Source organism: Mytilus trossulus, chromosome 9 (genome assembly GCF_036588685.1).
Source record: "Mytilus trossulus isolate FHL-02 chromosome 9, PNRI_Mtr1.1.1.hap1, whole genome shotgun sequence".
NCBI classification, from domain to species: domain Eukaryota; kingdom Metazoa; phylum Mollusca; class Bivalvia; order Mytilida; family Mytilidae; genus Mytilus; species Mytilus trossulus.
In genome coordinates, this window is record NC_086381.1 from 65,792,020 (window position 1) to 65,812,117 (window position 20,098).

Below are 20,098 nucleotides of genomic sequence, written 5' to 3' on the forward strand. Positions count from 1 at the left end.
AACAACTCTCTCCTTACGAAAGGGAAATAACTCATGTCAAAACTTGTTGGCATCAAAGACCTGAAGAAATATACAATAATATTTACAAAAAGAGATCTGATATCAACTGAATGAAATACCATTTGCAATGTACACTTTCTATTTACATAATTATTCTAGGTTAGAATCTTAACACATTAATAACAAACTAAAACAATGACAGCACTAAGATGCAAGGGTTATTCCATTAAATTGTATATTGAAGGGTTGGAAAGGATGTTTCATTTTTTGAACATTGGTCATTGGTTAATTATGGTTGTTTATTCAAAGTGTAAATATAATAGGAAACCATCTACTATATACATTCTGTAAGCAAAAACATTCAAAAAAAGTTTTTGGGTTGTGAGGGGGGGGGATTTTTATAGACCCTTCATATTCTCCTACATGCAATTTAATGGAATAACCCTGTAACAATGTTTCTAAGTTCTCATCATCTTTTCAACTTCATTTTTTATAATCTTAAAATTAAAGAAAAGTGTACTATCAGGCCTCTACATTATCATTTTTTCTTACTTGTCCCTTCGGACAAGTTGCAAGAAAATCAACTTGTCCGAACTCATAACTCACTTGTCCGAATTTATAATTGAAAATTCTCCATATTGATTATACGTCATGTTATATGCAATAATAACACTTGCCCTTTGGTTGTACCTAATAAAGATCAATAAAGGGAGCATTTTGTTATGTTATATGAATACTACATCAAAATTCATTTTATTATTTCAGACTGAAGGATATTTTGCAAGACTGAGCTCTCTAACACATTGTCACTATCATGTGTCGTTCATTAAATCATATCTCTTCCCATACCACTAGGTTCTCCTATTCATGGACCTATATTCATTCTGAAGTGGTGGTATGGTTTAAATATACCTGGCACCTTGTTTGCAAATAAATCTTTTTTAATTTATTGATGGTGCCAAACAAGATTTTACAATTTGTCTTGATTTTTACATACATTGATATATGATCATGAAGTACATAAAACATTTTAGTAAAACATCTGCCTTTTTAGATTTTATCTAATTTTTCCATCTTAACTTATTATTTTAACTAATAGATCTTATTAAATAATACCTTTTTAAATTTAGTATTATGCCTAAAAGCAAAATCAAATGAAACAAACTTTAATTTAAAATTTTAAAGTTAAGGTAAAACTCCATATCATGCATATGGAGGTGCTCCTAATTCAAGAGGCTTATACTAAGAAGAAACATTTACATTTGGTTTCCTTCCCCTTACTTATTTTCCCCTGGTCAATGGCTGCCAGCATGTTCAAATACGTTCAATCAGAGACATAATATACAAGTTTATATGTCTCTGGTTCAGTCCACGAATATTTATTTCATTTTGTATGATCAATAAAACAATCATTCATATTTTTAGGAATGTATAAGTCTTGAATTTGATCTATTAACATCTGACATTGATTTTTTTACTTGTCCCATCGGACAAGTAGTATGATGAATCTACTTGCCCGACACCTATTTCCACTTGTCCCGGACAATCGGACAAACGGTAATGTCGAGCCCTGACTATTAAGCTGCAATAGTGAAAACCACCCACTTCAGTCTTCAAAATGAACAAAAAAAGGATGAAAATCTAGAAATAATTTTACCTACATGTAAAATTAGCTATAAAGTTATGATCTATATATGTATCAAATACACAATAAGTTAAATAATCCTTTTAGGGCTAAAGGTAGCCATTATATCTATTTCATAAATTCATCTATTCATAATAGCATTTACAATTACATTGCACATAACAGTTTGATTAAAATAATGAAACTATAGAAATCTCATATAGAAATCTGATTGAAAAAAGGCTGGTTTAAAAATGTTAACAAATGTTTGTCTACTAAGCTTATTTTTAGCCCCCAAACAGCTTTTCTCCCTCTTACATCAGAATCAAATTCAATTCTTTTTTAAATTAATTATAAACATGAAAAAAATATGTTATAATGAGACTTTGCTCCATGTGGAGAATGGATTTCAAAACAAATTTTGCAATATTGTATATTTAAAATAACATATATCCTGCAACATTTAAACTATATGCAAATTGTAAGAAAACTACAAATGTATACAAACATTGCAACAAATGTAAATAAATTCTTTTCCCTATGCAATATATTGACTTTTTCGAGAAAAAAAGTTTTTACATCCTGGTTTTTCCTGTTTTTCTTGTCCAACATCAGCAATACCTCCTTAACAAATTTCTTTTTTTCTAAAGAACATCTGCCACAGATTTAAATCCTGTCTTCAGTATGAGACAATAAAAGCAGTACAAAAGACACTTAGAAATAAGAATATCATACTAAAATCTGTGCAATTAAATAACGATGACACTTTTTATACTACAATAAATGGTGTGGTCCATTAACAGGTGACGTAGGCGTGCTCTGGTTTTGCTGTGATCGTAGTTTTATCCTTGTATGTGGTTTTGTTAGGCACCATAACAAGTCCCTGTACTGCCCTGGCCAAGTATAAACGTATGTGTGTTGCAACCATTGTGGAATGTCAACTTCAGTGCAACCCTCAAACAAAAGGGGAATAACTCTGGAATTTTTATTTCCGTTCTGCTTAAGTTCAGCCAACATCAGGCTATAAATATACTGAATATGTAGTTCCTTGTCGTCTATTTGACTCTCACATTCATACATATCAATCTCTGTTTTGTACTGCTCCGACACACACATGAGAATGAAATCAGCCTGTGAAAAAAAAGATTAATAGCATTAACTGTTTGCAAACCAATTTTGTTGTTGTTGTTGCCAAGGAGGTAACTATGATTTTAGGGTGCTATGAAATAACCATTGGTCTAATTTTAAACCTATTAGTTGTTGTTAGTTGTTTTTTCTGTCTTTAAGCTTCGTCTTTTGGTGATTTTGATGCTGATGACAGATGCTTGTTATTTACAGCATGAAAGATTATACAGACCCCCGCCTGTTGTGTTACCTCGAAATGTCTTTTGGTTTATTGTGGTGGTCTCTTACTTTTTCATTGTCATATACCACAGCTCTCATTCTACAAGTATCTAGTGCATAAATAAACAGCTGCGCCATGAGAGCATAATACGCCCGACGCCTTGTGTGGAGGTTTTATGCAATAATCATAAATAGTTTCTGTTTTTGAGATACGGCGCCACATGTGAAACCCCCCTTCTTTTTTTTTTACAAAATACTCAATAACTCAAAAATAAAATTTTGAATCATCACCAAAAAATATACAGATCTTAAGATTAATATAACAAGGAAGTGTGTAAAGTTTTAAGCAATAATCATAAATCTATTTTGAGAAACAGCGTCATGTAAAAAAATCTTCCCCTTTTTTACAAAATACTCAACAACTCAAAAATAAAATTTTGAATCATCACCAAAAAGTATACAGATCTTAAGATTATTATAACTAAGAAGTGTGTAAAGTTTTAAGCAAATTGCAATAATCAAAAATCGTTTTTTGAGATACAGTGTGACATGTGAAAAAAACACCCCCTGTTTTAGTTACAAAGTGCAGTAACTCAAAAAGTTTTAATCTTATTTTCACCAAAAAGTATACAGATCATTTGACCATCATAAGAAACAACTATATAAAGTTTAATGAAATTTGAATAAGTCATTCTCATGTTACAATGCAACATGTTTACGCCAGACAGACAGACAGACGGACGGACGCAGGACATTTGTATACCATAAAACGTCCCGTCAAAATTTCGAAGGGTGTACAAAATTATATGTTTGGTATTTCTGATGAGTTTTTTATTCAAATGTAATGTGATAATAAACAACCTGCTATACTTATTAATGAAACAGGAAGTTGATGAGAGATGTAAGCAATAAAGCATCACATGGTATGCTGACCAGACATAAAATTTCGACTAATTTCTTAGATTACCTAAGCTATATTTGGCAAAACTTTAAGAAATGGTCCTCAATGCTCTTCAACTTAGTACTTTATTTGGTCTTTTTAACTTATTTGGATTTGAGCATAACTGATGAGTCTTTTGTAGACGAAACGCACGTCTGGCTTATATACAAAATTTAGTCCTGGTATCTATGATGAGTTTATTTCTATACTTAATATGAAGATTGATAGCAGATTTCAGGAAGCTGAATATAAAGGTCCCTCGTCATGCCTCAGAACACCACTGTTTATATCTGTAGTGATTATTGATATCTTATGTCTGTTATCAAGGTAATATAACAGATGATTTTAGTCTTCAAAAATAAAATTGAAAATGGCTGTATTCAAGGTCAATTACTATAAAATTCAGAATGGAAATGGTGAATGTGTCAAAGAGACAACAAGCATAGAGCAGAAGACTATAAATGTTTTATAATTTGTAAAGGAACAAACCAGATATCTTATTTGCTTGCTATTCTATTTATGCTTATCAATAGCAGAAAACAGCTTAAAACTTGAGAAGAAATGTCCCTCGTCACCTTATTATTAATATAACATACCTCATTGTACCGATGAGCACACCAGTCTTGTCGGTTTAACATCTGTTCCTGCGGCATTCTTTTGTCAAACATATCCATACAGCATGTGAAACCATTTTTCTCCAGACATCGACATAAGTTTAACACTTTTTGTATGTGTTTTTTACTATCTCCAGCATAGGTTACAAATACCCTGATATGTTTGAAAGCTACAACAGAAACAATAAAATGTAATTTGTTATGGATTTCTTATGAAATTAATACATCATATGCATCAGATATCAGAATGGAAGTTCTTATCATTGCCATACTCACCCAGTTTATAAAAGTTCGCAATAATTTCTGTTTTTACAGTAGAAGGAACTTCTAATTCAATTTAATCAACTACTTTTGTGGATACTTTGTTTCCCATTTAGCCCTTTCTAGCCAATTTCATGGCAATTTAGTTTCGTGATTCTCAAATTAAATTGATGTAGTTAAGTAAGGAAACATGAGAGTTTTACATATATATTCGAGACGATAAAATATTTGCAATATTTTTCTACTTGCGAAATTGATTTATAGTGTTATGTCTATAATACTTCTGGGGGACAGTTGGTTTCTCCCGGTACTTCAGGTTCCTTCACCAATAAAATGTGAGGAAAGATGCGTAAAATAATCAATCAATCAACCTTAATCCATGAAAATTTGTAACAACACAAAATATTTGAATCCACAGTACATATATACTATTCAAAATTTGTGCTAATTTCTATCAGTCTTATCCTCACTCAAATAATTTCTTTACAGCATGAAAATAAATACTTACTGTGGATTCATTTATTTTGTGGGTACCAATTTTTGTGTTTTGAAAAAACTTGAATATTTGAATTTGTGGTTTTGTCGAGGTCAACAAACAACCCAATGGCAAATTTGTTGAAACTATATGAATATGCTGGTGACAAATAAAACAACTAAATTTACAAGATGTTTACAATACTTTAAACACTTCCATACCTTTTCTATATTCTGCTGGTTTCATGTCATTAGGAACTGACACAGAATATTTTAGTATAGACGGTCTGTCCTTTGGTGGCAAGGAAGGGTGAGAAAATTGTCTGTTGCGTAGTGGAAATGTCCGAGATTCCTCACGTTCCATCCTTCTCTGTGGCACTGGCTGATAACTATGCAGATGAAAATCCAGTATAGGTTGTCCATTTTGATATGGAAGTTTATGATTGGCACTCACAGGAGTCGGAACCTTAAAGGTTGGATCTTTGTTCTGACCTCGTCTCTCCTGATCGTATTCTTGCTGATTTTTCTCTTGCATCAAATTATTATAAACGGTGCCTGGCATATATAGGTTTGAGTTAGTAAAATGGTCAAGTTGAGCAAGTGGGATAGATCCTCCTGAGCCTGATGCTGGACTTGGACTGGGACTGGCAAATTGTTCCCCTCTTGATATATTTAATCGCAGGTCCAATCGTTTGGGATGTACAGGGGGACTTTCCCCCTCTTGACCCTCCATACGATTAGTGTTCAATGGTCTCTTAATGATATTACGATAATTCTGTTCCCGCTGAATACCTGCTGCAAGCGGCTGTCCTTCTTCTGGTGGATACTCCTCAGACATCATTTCGATGTCTGATGAAGAATATGTGTCACTAGGATCAACATGAACGATTTTCGATGCACTTTCCTGAATCCGTTCCTGATTCCGTAAAATAGGATGATTATATGTCTCTGTAGGACTTCTACAATTGTTTGTACATGTATAAGACGATGAAGTAACATTATAATCCTTGGTCTGGTTGCTGGAACGTGAAACAGCTGTGTCCCCATTTCTCGATAAGTCATTGTATACCATTGAGTGGTATGGGGAGGTTACACTGTTCAGATGATATTGTGAATGTGGGTAATTAGGTGGATTGCAGTGTGCTGGTGGTGGTGTGGGGAAAACTGCTTGCCGTGGGTAACCTAAACTTTCATGACGGGTACTTGGTTCATAGCAAGAGTTCTGCCTTGGCATTCTGTGCCGCTGCATTTCATTTTTGCTAACTCTGTATTTTTCACAGATATCTGACAAAGAAAAAAAGAAAAGTTACATTAAAGAATATCCTTGAAACAATTTTTTCATGATGTAACACTAAATATATTGTGCTGTTTTATTTATTTTCATGATGTAACACTAAATATATTGTGCTGTTTTATTTATTTTCATGATGTAACACTAAATATATTGTGCTGTTTTATTTATTTTCATGATGTAACACTAAATATATTGTACTGTTTTATTTATTATCATGATGTAACACTGAATATATTGTGCTGTTTTATTTATTTTCATGATGTAACACTGAATATATTGTGCTGTTTTATTTATTTTCATGATTTAACACTAAATATATTGTGCTGTTTTATTTATTTTCATGATGTAACATTAAATATATTGTGCTGTTTTATTTATTATCATGATGTAACACTGAATATATTGTGCTGTTTTATTTATTTTCATGATGTAACACTGAATATATTGTGCTGTTTTATTTATTTTCATGATGTAACACTAAATATATTGTGCTGTTTTATTTATTTTCATGCTCACAATTATAAAAATTTATCTTCATGTGTTCTTATTCTACAAGTTTTAGGGGGTGTTTTTTTAATAACCTTTATCTTCAAGCGTTATACTTGCTAACTTATATATCGTGAAGGTCAATTATTTTTATACACTACATGTCTTGGTCATTTGGTCACTTGGAGAAAGTGATCTCATTGGCAATCATACCACATTTCCTGATTCAATAAGATTATACAAAATCTCTTGATGTAGATATTTCTGGAACCCGAGCAAATACTTGGGCCCAACCTTCGGTTCTCTACAATGCATGTTTTTTTTATACCACAAATTGATGTTTATCCATTGTCATTATAATTAGGCTGCTGAATTTAGGCATTCCCGGAGATGTTTTCTTCCAATAATTCAATACTAGCAAGACAATCTTCTGATAAAATTTAATTTGTTGTTAAGCTATATTTTTTGTAAGTAAATTTTGATACAAGAAGTTATTCTTCATTTAGAATTGGTTAAAACAGTGATATATATCACTTTCAGCTTATCATGCTTTTAGGTATATAACTAGTCTATGATTGACAAAGGGAAGTACTTTTTTTAAAAAGATAATTATAACAGAATCAAATGAAATTGGTAATTGACAATCAAGTATTGTTTAGACAATTTCAATAATGAATTTGTAAAGGAATTGAACAGAGACACTAAAGATATGCATCAGCCTCTAATTATGTCTGCTCCCCCCTTTTTTGTTAATATGACAACAATCTGGTATCTTCAAATTTCTATCAAGAAATGAGGGGCTAGATAGGAGGATAGTTAGTGGGTGTATTTTTCTTTTCTATGTAGTTGCTTTTATCATCTATTATTCACAATTCTGTTAACCCCATCCAGACCCTCATTAAGGAATCAAAATACATATTAATACCAGGTATGTGTTCCTCTAGAGCCTCTACAGCATCTTCTCGCTCCATGTCTACCAACGCTGTCCTTACTGCTCCTACAGAATTCCCATTACGTTTTATGTAATCTTCAAATAACTTCAGAGTATTTCGACCATGAAGACTTTGTCGGCAATCAAGGTTCTGAAAATAGAAAAAAATAAAAATTTACATTTTGACTTAATATTCTTCAAAGTATTTCGACCATGAAGACTTTTTCAGCAATCAAGGTTCTAAAAATAGAAAAAAATAAAATTTACAGTTTGATTAAATATCAATGGACCACTAACTTTCGAGTTATGTGCTCCAGCGGAAAAGTTCGTAAATTATGCACACTTTTATTATGTCATTAACCAGAAAGAGGGAATCACTTAGTAAACATGTTAAAGTTCATCAAGCATCTTCGAGACAGTCATTATGCAGGATAAACTAGAAATGATGTTTGTTCGGTAGGTAGTTATTCACAATTCCCTAATGACAGCATTATTGATAAGATATTATGAGAATTTGCAGAATATTTTGTGCAATATAGCCACAAATTTTTCTAACCACTCACTCAACATGGAAAGGAAGAGTTGATGCCCCTTAACTGTCAACACATAGTTGAAGTTCACTAAAACCAATTTTTTTTACGAAAAGGCAACAAAATAGAAAGCTGTCTATAGCTTTTTTTTCAACCATGAATTTATTTATTACGAAATTAAGTTATATGATTCAAGACTGACTTAAAAGCAACTAACAGCATGAGGTCACCAATAGTTCTTCAACAAAGTAAAAAGATCCAGCACCCAGAGTTGGTCTTCAGTTAAATCTATTTATATCATAAATTTTTATAAAAATCTGCATAAAGGTATATTTGCTTGAGATGATAGAATATTTTGCTCAATTTTGTATTTCCCTAAAAACTATTTGATATTGCGAACATGGTCTTAAAATTTGTACATGTATGTTAACTACATATAGCCCTAAACTTTGTATGTAAACTACATATGACCCTAAAATATATATGTAAACAACATCTAGATAAATATTGTTATTTACATATATGTCAGTGGTGGTGCACGGTGGCCATAAATCAACAGGGTCCAAAATTTAAAATGGACCCTGGGTCCATTCTGTGATGTGTATATGTCATTTAGTTCCTTTCATAAACATGCTAAACTGAATTTAAAATGCCTGTCTTAAGTCATGACCCTTGTCTGTCATGTCAGTACCATCTTAAGTGTTAAAAGTACACTGGTTTTTACCCTAGGAATTATTTCAAAAAAGGGGGTGCGTTGCTACATTGTTCTTTTTACTTTTTCAGGCCAAATTCCTTTCTCCATCGCTGCCTGGGAGATCCTGTATGTCATATTCTAATGTTGTTGGTTTTTTTTTAAATTGATTAAGAGCAGTTCTTTGATTGTATCTGTTAATTCATTAACATCAATTTTAGACTCAGGATCCAGTGGCAGATCCAGGGGGAGGATTCCAGGGGTTGGAAACCCCCCTTTTTTTGGGACAATCAATGCATTTGAATGAGGACAATATAGTTGGAACACCCCCCCCCCCTTTTCTTTTTTGTCCTGGGTTGGGGACCCCCCCTCTTTTAAAATGGCTGGATCTGCCCCTGGGATCGTATAGAGCTTAAAAAATTATAATCACCTGGCTAATATTGTTCTATATGTTACCCTAAAGAGTTGGGTTTTTTGTTGGGTTGCTTCCTCATTGACAATTTCCTTCTTTTATTTATAATGCACATATTATTAGTACAATAATTTAACTTAGAAAGACAAGTTAAATCTACAGTGTAAGACATTTTTACAAAATCTAGTTGAATTGGAGTAAGTCAGGGGTAAACAATAGTAATATACTGGAATTATTGTGTTTTTATTACATGTGATTTTGTTTATAGGATGTACAAACAATTCTTAAGTGTTTATTAAAAATTTATATATTTGATTTTTTTTTCAATAAAACAAATTCATAACATTTTTGAACTTTTCTAATTAATAACAAAACTTATGAGTACATAAACAAACAATTATTTAAATTTATTACAAATTTAAATATTAAAAAAAAAATCAATTTGTAATTATTCAAAAACATGACACCCTATTGCACTACTCACGTAAAAGTCTGTCATTGCGAATATGAAATGTGCTTTATATAATTTCCTGGTTTACAAATCAAATTCATATTTATCTTACCTGGAAAAATATAACAGCTTGCACAGGTGAAAATATAATTATAAACATACAAATGCATGTTTTTCTGAGTAATTATTACATGTGTATTGGCAGGAGGTCAGAATCTGAGGTCAAAAGGTCATACAAGTTTATACCTAGGGATGTTTGCATCACGAATTATTTTCCGACAATGTTGCCTAAAGGATCAAATAGTACAAGAAATGTTTGGTGGTTATAATATTGAATCTAGTAAAACATTTATTAAATATTATCCTTCAACTTATTAATCTATTACGCTTGATGCAAAGATTGATGTAAAACAAAACTGAGACATAATAATGTTGCAACTGTACCAACAAGATTCACATTTATTTATAGAAAAATTGGTTTTTCTTCTGACAACAAGGAATTAATTGAATCTGAAATAATTTTGAATTCTGGAAAGTTTATGAGAAATTTATGATGAAAACTAACCCAACTAAATAGGGTTAGCCATGCGCCCATGGCTAAGGGGGGTTAGTTAGTTCATACTGAAATGATAGTGAAAGTAAAATTGAAACCCTATTTAGCATGTGTTTAGTTGGGTTAGTTTTCATCATACATTTCTAATCAATTTTCCCGAATTCATAATTATTCCAGATCCAAATAATTCCTTGTTTGACCAATAAAACTGGGATAAATCTTATAAATGTCTGAAGCAAAAATCTCTGGTCACTTGTAGAAACAGACTTGTTGCAGGGGCAACTTGAAAAAAAAACCATGGATGCCCCATTGGCACTATAAGTTTCTATGTTCAGTGGACCGTGAACTCTAATTTGGCATCAAAATATCACAAGGAACATGTGTAATAAGTTTCAAGTTGATTGGACTTCAACTTCATCAAAAACTACCTTGACCAAATACTTTAACCTGAAGCAGGACAGACGGACACACGGACGGACAATCGGACGAACAAACAGACAGATGAATGGACGCACAGACCAGAAAATATAATGCCCATAAATGGGGAATAAAAAGAAGAATGTGTATGTGGACAAGAATGCACCTGCTCAAGCTTTGCAACAAAAATGGGAAGGTTGGACTGATAGATGGACAGACAAAGGTAAAACTAAATGTTCTCATCACAACAGTGGAATTGAAAATCTTTATCCTCCCTTTTAAAAATGAAACTTAGAACAGACTCTACAATGCCAATGGCACAAGATTAAAGGAAATGTTTGCCTTACATACATCTAGACAAATTTTTAAACATATTAAGGTTTAATATTTATGATGCTCGTACTGCAATAATAAAACAACACATCATTTTCTCAAACAGTAGTTACTTTGTTTTTATTTATTTTTCATGGATGCCAATTTTCCTTGATGGAGTAAAAAAGATTTTTTTTTATATCTTTTTTTGTTGTTTATATATATAATTTGTACTTTTGTTGACATTTAAATATGTGGTTAACACTCACCTACGAAATCAACAAATAGTGGTATCCAACAAAAAATAATGAAACCACAATATAATGAGGTGAGGATGGGGGTTTTCCGAATAGAGAATTAACTTATAAAGGGCAAAAAATATTAAGAATAGAGGAAGAAAGAGTAGACAAATGGAAAAATAGAAAGAATAAGGAATAATGAGAATCCTTAATAAACAAAGTGTTAAGTAAAAAGAAAAATTGGCATTGAAAATTACAGAAAAATACAGAAAAGACGTACCCCCATCCAGACCCCTTACAATCATTTATCAAGTCTCATGTAATGTGTCTTAGAAAGGTTTGTTTTTTTATTAATAAAACTTTGCATCATGTTCATTATCAATGGTTTAAACAGGTGAAAGGTTAAAAAAAAATATGAAGATTTTTCTAAGAAAATTAAATTTACATATATATATCTACAAGATAAAAAATATGACATTTAACCACAGTTGAACCTTTAAAAAAATCTTTTATGTATTCTAGACCATCAGTGTAAGGTGTAACAATTTGACAATATCATTAAAATACTGCAAAATTAATATAAACATCAAATGCAAAAATAACAGATAATTCAAAACAACCAATGGAGAAAAAAAGTAAGTATCAATTATTTCATTTTTACATAACATTTTTTGAAGTTGTGAACATTATCATTAATACATTTGACTTTTTATGAATTCAAATTTTATTTGTTGCCTAAAAAGACCTACATGAGCAGATTGTAAACAACTATAGGTTACTGCATAGCTTTCATTTTTTAAATACATGTACAAAATTAATTAATTAATAAACGAAATACCAAGATTCATTTGGACAAATATCAATGCAAAAGCTATTAAAATGTTTAATACAAGGTTAACTATAATCATTTAAAATAATATATATCTGAATGCTTGAGGTAACAATTTTAAATTGCTTCAATTTTGTTCTAAAAAAAAATGTATACTGCCATTTAAGAAATGAGAGATAAGAAATTCAGAATTTTGGATTTAAAAATACATAATTATTGATTGTCCACCAGTCAAATCTAATTCATACCACCAGTAAATAATAACTGTTCGTAACACTGAAACAAATTTCTATTGAACCATCCAGCACCATTTTGAACTCTGTAAAACACCTTCCTTTATGTACTTAAATCGCAATAATTAAGTTCAAATTTTGGTCTGTTCTTGAAGAAGAATGGAACGGAGGCGGATTTAGAGGGCTTCTGAGAGTCCCATGCCCTCTACTTGTGGAAAAATTTTGTTGATTATTTCCAGTATCACTGAAGCATGACTGGTGCAGGCCCCTCTTAGGCAGTCAGTTGTCCCCTCTTATGCAAATTTCTGGATCTGCCACTATGTAATAATTTTTTAAAATTTGACAGTTTTTTCTGTGGACCTTTGATGTGATACATTGTACATGTACTTACTAGAATATGCTCCGTAGAAAAACCTAACTTTTCGGCCAGGACTCTCCAGTTGTTCCCAATCACTGACATTTCTGGGTCTAATTTATTTGCCAGACTATTCATGGCTGTCTGGCCAACAATAGAAAACGGGATCTCATTGAGATCATCCATCCTGTCCATTGTTGTCTCAGATAAATTCGGTTTTTCGCTTTACATGTTTCCTACAGTGTTTGGTTTATCTGAAAATAAAACATCAAAATCATGAAAATAGACATCAAGAAAAGTCCAGAATTTTTAAATGAAAGATTACTCATATTACTTGTATTAAACTTAAAATTTCAATAGCAGCAAACAGACAATTAATATATTTTCAATCTATCTTGCAAAGGGTCATAACTCCTGCAAATATCATTCATCAAAATAATTGCTAGACAAGAAATTTCTAATACAATTTCAGGGAAATGCTTAATTCTTAGCAATGGGACATATATATTATTCTAAATGGAGAATGTGTCCATGGGTAATTGGACACAGATGATGCCCCTGCTTGGATACATAATTTGATCTATATTAAACTGTAATAAACTAATTAGGAAACATCAATTCATTTTAATTCATAATCATTGATTTTTTTAAATCAGATGAGTTCTCATGTTTGTCTGGTTTACAATATTTTATTCACTGTAAACTGTGTATAAAAGCCTCTGCTATTGAAGGCACCTCAAAATACAAGTTTTTCATTTCAAGAAAGATAACTCAACTTGTAAAAAAAATAAAATCTTTATCTATTTTGAAATTCATGTTTACACTCATATATATATATATATGAAGGGGGATAGGACCTTTATAGGGACTCCAGGATCAGGTGTTTTTAAGCTCGGGATTTCAGGATTGACCCTTTGGGGATAAAGTAATTCTTTTTTCGAGTCTTGGGACCTTGGGATTTCGTGTTTTTAAGCCCGGGATTTTGGGATTTCATAATTTTAAGGCCGCTTTCTGGATCAGGACCCCTCCTACCCTCCCTCATATATATAAACGGTAAAACACTCAATTATTAGCTGTTCTGTAAATATATCTCTATAATTTATTTACCGATACCATTATCTATATCCTGTAAAATACTGCAAGAGAATCAAGAATTGATTCACAACAATTAGCTAATTACATGTAGGACAGACTCTTATTAGATTTCTATGGTGGAATTTATTGGTAGTTGTACAAGTCTTACAAGTAAGTATATGATGCTGCATCTATTTAATGTTAACATTATTTTTAATGAGGCAACTAAATTTAGAGAACAGAAATCAACATTGGTATGAACAGATGTACAGACAGACAAGGGTATAACTTCAAGCCATGGTGGGGGCATAAAAGTTTAAAATGAGCTTACAAATGTACCTCAATAGATATAAACATTGCTGCATCTGTTTAATGTTAACATTATTTTAACTAAGGAATCTGTTTCTGATGTCGCATATAACTTTTTTAATGTGATATTAATATTTTTATGCTTACATTGTAACAGCTTTTTTGCACATTAAAAAAAAAAGTTATATTTGACATCTGAAACAGATTAAAAAAAATCGATATTTTTCAAAAAATTATTACGAAGTACAAAATGTAACTGTATGAGCTATTTTTATAAAATAGATACCAAAATATGTAGAAATGTCTGAAGGGCCCCCCTTTTCGTGGGAAAAATTTGGTTGATTATATAGGGAATCATTGAAGCATGACTGGAGCGGGTCCCCCTTAGGAAAAGTTCTGGATCTGCCACTGGATTGTACATGAAGTAAGTGAAATCATGACTTTACTGGTTCCCTTAAATCTTCTCTGAAATTTTCCCTCTTTGATCACACAATCAGCATGATCATGATGTCAGATCAGGTTATCGTTTGGGAAAAGTTTTTATTTTGATCACAGGGGAATGGTAAACATTCAATTCACTGCAGTATTTTAGTCCCCAGGTCACGACAGGTGGGTCATCAAGATGATCAAATATATTTGCCCACCTGATCATGAAAATATGAACCAATAAGTTTAGTCCATGGAAATGTCAGGGAAGGTGCACAAATTCCCGCGTTGTCTAAATATTTCTAAGAAATTGATTCAAAATAAATCTGATGACAGCATGTGGTTTGAAGAACATTGATATAAAGGAGGGAAGACAAACTGTTTTATCTGACTGAACTACTTTTGTTTTACAAGACAGGGTCTAAAAATATACCACTTTCGATTTCATCCTTCACCAGAAAAAAATCGTCAATTGTGTGTGCCTATCCCTAGCCTGCATTATTATCGTTCATCCAGCATCTTCGTGATTGTCATTGCGCATAGGGGTGGAATCAGAAAAAATGAAGATTTTAACATATTGGGGCATATTGTTTCCCCCATTATATTTAGGAAAGTAAATTAAATGTCAAACCAACAAGTTCAATACCAGCTAACTTGCAGCCAAATTTCATTTAGATATCTTGTACCAGCCAAAAGTTTTATTAAAAAAACATGTCAAATTTGTCAGGAGTGTGACGCTTTTTGTGTGACAGGATTTTTTTTTTAATAATTTACATGTTGAGTAAAAATTATTATGATGAATGCATGTATATGAAGATGGTTTATAATCATTCTTCAATACTAGGTTTTGTAGATTATAGATTGGTGTTATCATTGCACAAATATTATGTAAATAAATATACATTGTGAAAAGGTATGTACCAAAAATTAATATTGGCAAAATTTGATAATTTCTAAATTAAAGTGTTATGGTTGTATTTTAAAGGAGTATTTGTGTGTAAAACTGGTAAGTATTTATTGTATACATGTACAAGCTATCCATAAAAGGCTATACAGACATCCTGAGGTGCATAATTCACATATTGGATTAACTTCTATACAAGCACCCAAAAATGTCAGGAGTGTGACAACTGTCTTTAAACATGTACCAAAGAATACATAGGACTTAAATATGTTCTTCTTCTTTATTTTTCAGTAGTGGCTATTCCAAAGAGAAGAAAAAAATTGATCACAACTGTGATATGTTTATATTATAGATGTGGGAGTGCATTATATATGTCAGGAGTGTGACGCTTTTTTTAAGGCATTTTCTGTCAATTCATAATTTCACAAGGACAAGTTCAACAGGTTTCTTTGTGTTAGAAATGTTAAAACAAAGTTATATTCCTATCATTTACCTCTTAAATGTGTTATTTATCATGATTGTTTTGACACAATAAGTTTTAATTAGTCATTTTTCTATTTTTTGTGCACAGTAATGCAAATTTATCAAAGGAAATAAGTGTGTACAACTATAAAATCATATAGGAAAGTGAGGAAATGAATTTTGTACAAAATAGAACAATCATTTTGAATTTAAATGGTATATTTAAAGATGTTTCAAGGATTAACCATTCAGATGTAATTTGTCACACTCCTGACATGAATTTAACAATTTAAGAAAAATATGAAAATTAGCTTTATTTTTAGGACAGATAGTTGAAAGACAGCTAGTAATTTAGAAACTTTTGGTAAATCTTCCATTCCTTAAAACATCCACTAGACTTGCTGACATGACCCAGGAAAAATTATCTGGAAGAAATGATTCAAAGAAAGAGACTTGGAGAGAGAAAACCCGCAAATATTGGCTGAATATAAAATTAAAAAATTATCAGAGGAAGTTGGACAATCTTAAACAAAATAAAAAACTACAAAACCATGCTAACAAAAAAAGGCTTAAAGAAAGAAGAACTTTGAATTCCAAATTTGATAAACAATATAAAGAAAAACAAAGGCAGTAGCAGAAAAACAGTAGAAAAAAAGGAAGAAAGATAAAAAAGAAGTTGGGTTGAATAAGGGCTTAGAATCGAACAAAAACAGCACAAAAATTCAAATGAGAACAGATCTGTAACTGTGTCAGATTCCAGATCTACAGTGAGAAAACCTTCACAACACACAAGAAAACAACTGCCACAAAACCCAAATGCTTGGACGAGTTCTTTGAAACACATCATAAAAAATGCTACACCCAGAAGGGCCTTCTAGAAGGGATCATTTATAAGCATTTTTGTTTTGTGGCAATTGTTTTCTTGTTTATTGTGCAGGTTTTCTCACTGTAGATCTGGAATCTGACACAGTCACAGATCTGTTCTCATTTTAATTTTTGAGCTGGTTTTGTTCGATTCTAAGTCCTTATTCAACCCAACTTCTTTTTTATCTTTCTTCCTTTTTTTCTACTGTTTCTCTGCCACTGCCTTTGTTTTTCTTTATATTGTTTATAAAATTTGGAATTTGAAGTTCTTCTTTCTTTAAGCTTTTTTTTGTTAGCTTGGTTTTATAGGTTTTTATTTTATGATGGTACAACTTCCGCTGATCAATTTTTAATTTCAGATTCAGCCAGTATTTGCGAGTTCTCTCATTCGAAGTCTCTTTCTTTGAATCATTTCTTCTAGAAAATTTTGCCCTGCTTATTTCAGCAAATCTGGTAGATGTTTTAAGGAGTGGAAGGTTTACCAAAAGTTTCTTCATTTTACTAGCTGTCTTTCAATTATCTGTCCTAAAAATAAAGCTAATTTTCATATTTTTCTTAAATTGTTAAATTCATGTCAGGAGTGTGACGAATTACATCTGAATGGTTAATCCTTGAAACATCTTTAAATATACCATTTTAAATCAAAATAATTGTTCAATTTTGTACAAAATTCATTTCCTCACATTCCTATATGATATTATAGTTGTACACACTTATTTCCTTTGATAAATTTGCATAACTCAATGACTCAGTGCACAAAAAAATAGAAAAATGACTAATTAAAACTTATTGTGCCAAAACAATCATGATAAATAACACATTTAAGAGGTAAATGATAGGAATGTTACTTGGTTTTAACATTTCTTACACAAAGAAACTTGTGGAACTTGTTCTTGTGAAATTATGAATTGACAGAAAATGCCTTAAAAAAGCGTCACACTCCTGACATATATAATGCACTCCCACATCTATGATATAAACATATCACAGTGGTAATGATTTTTTTTCTTCTCTTTGAAATAGCCATTTCTGAAAAATAAAAAAAATAAAACATATAAGTCCTTTGTATTCTTTGGTAGATGTTTAAAGACAGTTGTCACACTCCTGACATTTTGGGGTGCCTCTCTTTGTGTTTTTTTTAAATGGTCCTAAAAAGAAAGTCCTGTTCTATGGGTAAAGATATCAGAAATTGAAATCAATGATATAGCAATGTGTTTAGTGATTTTTTGTGAAAGTTTAAAGCATTTTTCAATCTTTATAAAATATGTCAGGAGTGTGACAAAATACTGAAAATAGAAGGCTTTTTCTACATACAATTACATTAAAACGGTACAATGAAATGACATTTTGTTTTTTGCAAATGATCACAAAATTTCAGGGCTTTCAAAGTTTACTATTGTAACTGAAATATATTAAGATTCTTTTTATTGGCAAAAACTTCAATCACTAGTTACTATTATTTTTTTCAAATTAAGCTATTCAATTTGATTGTTATTATATGATTTAGCAGAAAAGATGGAAATTTTGGTTTTAAAATTTTCCTTTTTATATTGACTTTCATTTGGAAAAGGTCTGAGCGATGTTTTCTTGACTGTTTTATTACCAAACTTGTTTTTAAGTAGTATGGTTTCTGTTAAATATTTTTGAGATGTATGCTATTAAAATTTAAGATTATTCAATGTGTCTGTTTCGTTCGGCCTGAAACTTTGGAATTATAAAATTTAAAGTATTGGTAATAGGGCAAGACAAAAAGAAATACAAAATATTAAGTTTGAAATTGGAACCCCCATGTCACACTTTTGCTTCATTTTTTCTGATTCCACCCATAGGATTAACTAGAAATAATGTTTGTTTTGTAAGTACTTTATCACAATTCCCTAATGACAGCAGAGCGGATTGTCAATTATGAGAATATACTTTGCTGAATAATTCATGCAATATAGCATTTTAGTTTTCAAACCACTCGCTCAACATTGAAGTGCAAGTGACTTAAAGGGGTCACACTTGCAGCACTACAAGAACATTTATAGCAACTGTCATACGCCATACATATATAAATTTTAAGACAGACCCGAGAATCTGGCCCCCTTGAACTATTGACTTCATACAACAATCACTTTTCCTTTGTGAGGTCGAACTATTGACTTCATACAACAATCACTTTTCCATTGTGAGGTCAAAATTTAACGGGAAACTGTGTGATGTCCATTTATGGCGGACAAATAGTGATAAGGTGTATACAAATGTAGCATCACCTTATCATGATTCATCATCATCACCTGGCAAAAGTGATTTTGTTCTGCTGCATTAGTTTGAAGTCATGACTTTCAGCCATTCGTAGATGAAATTGTGTTCTAAATATGATAAATATCAGCTACATTAAATTGCTATCAGTCCCTTAAAGTTACAGCCTAATACAGGAAATCATGTGTCGATAAATGTGTCAACAATAATTTTCGAGGTATTGCACAGAAATTATGAAAACCACAAAAATAAACATTTGGTACACATGACAATCTTTTCTGTTCATTCTAAACTTACTATGCGAATACCAGTAATGGTTTTAAGGTTCTAGACAATCACAGAATAGGATTCTTCTGTAAATTTTCTAGTTATTTTCATATTTATTATGGTGCAGAATCTGTATCTAGATGGCGCTATGGTATGTCTCAAAACCTTCAACCCAATTATAAAGTTATATACAATAACGTACTGTATTCGTTAGATAAAAAATATTAAAAAATAAATTAAAAGCAATGGATTTATTCAAAGACTTCCCATTCAGATAAAGAAACAGATATTGCAAATTAGTATTGCGTTTTCTCCTTAAAAATTGTGATTTTCATATTAATATAAGCTGAGACTACTATAACACATATAGCTGTCATCTTATTGCTTGCAGTGGAACCAGAAAATAAACTATGAAAAAACTAAATGTGTGATATTTAACACATCTGGTCGCTTATTAAGTTCAAAATTTACCATCAATAATATCACTTTAGAAAATGTTAAACATTATAGATATTTGGGAGTTGTATTTTCAGCATCTGGTGCATTTACAGAGGCAAA

General features: G+C 31.3%; 1 protein-coding gene across 2 annotated transcripts; it reads right to left on the minus strand.

Moving 5' to 3' along the window:
* Positions 1-1,579: 1,579 nt before the first annotated feature.
* On the minus strand, positions 1,580-19,689 carry LOC134683262 (uncharacterized). Of its 2 annotated transcripts, XM_063542442.1 has the most exons (6): positions 19,571-19,689; positions 13,027-13,244; positions 7,963-8,119; positions 5,480-6,541; positions 4,505-4,692; positions 1,580-2,755 (listed from the first exon to the last, which is right to left on the minus strand). In XM_063542442.1, exons 2-6 carry the CDS (start codon positions 13,183-13,185, stop codon positions 2,399-2,401), a joined length of 1,923 nt encoding a protein of 640 aa, XP_063398512.1. In that variant the 5' UTR covers positions 13,186-13,244; positions 19,571-19,689; the 3' UTR covers positions 1,580-2,398. The 2 variants fall into 2 exon arrangements, with proteins under 2 accessions (XP_063398512.1, XP_063398511.1); XM_063542441.1 differs by lacking the exons at positions 13,027-13,244; positions 19,571-19,689 and adding an exon at positions 10,165-10,231.
* Positions 19,690-20,098: the final 409 nt, after the last annotated feature.

Coding starts and splice junctions, on each gene's coding strand:
- LOC134683262 (XM_063542442.1), bottom strand. CDS start 13,185: ATGGACAGGATGGATGATCTCAATGAGATCCCGTTTTCTATTGTTGGC. Junction 6,542..7,962: donor TCTAGAGGAACACATACCTG/GTATTAATATGT, acceptor TTTCTTTGTCAG/ATATCTGTGAAAAATACAGA. Junction 4,693..5,479: donor ACCAGCAGAATATAGAAAAG/GTATGGAAGTGT, acceptor TTTCTGTTGTAG/CTTTCAAACATATCAGGGTA.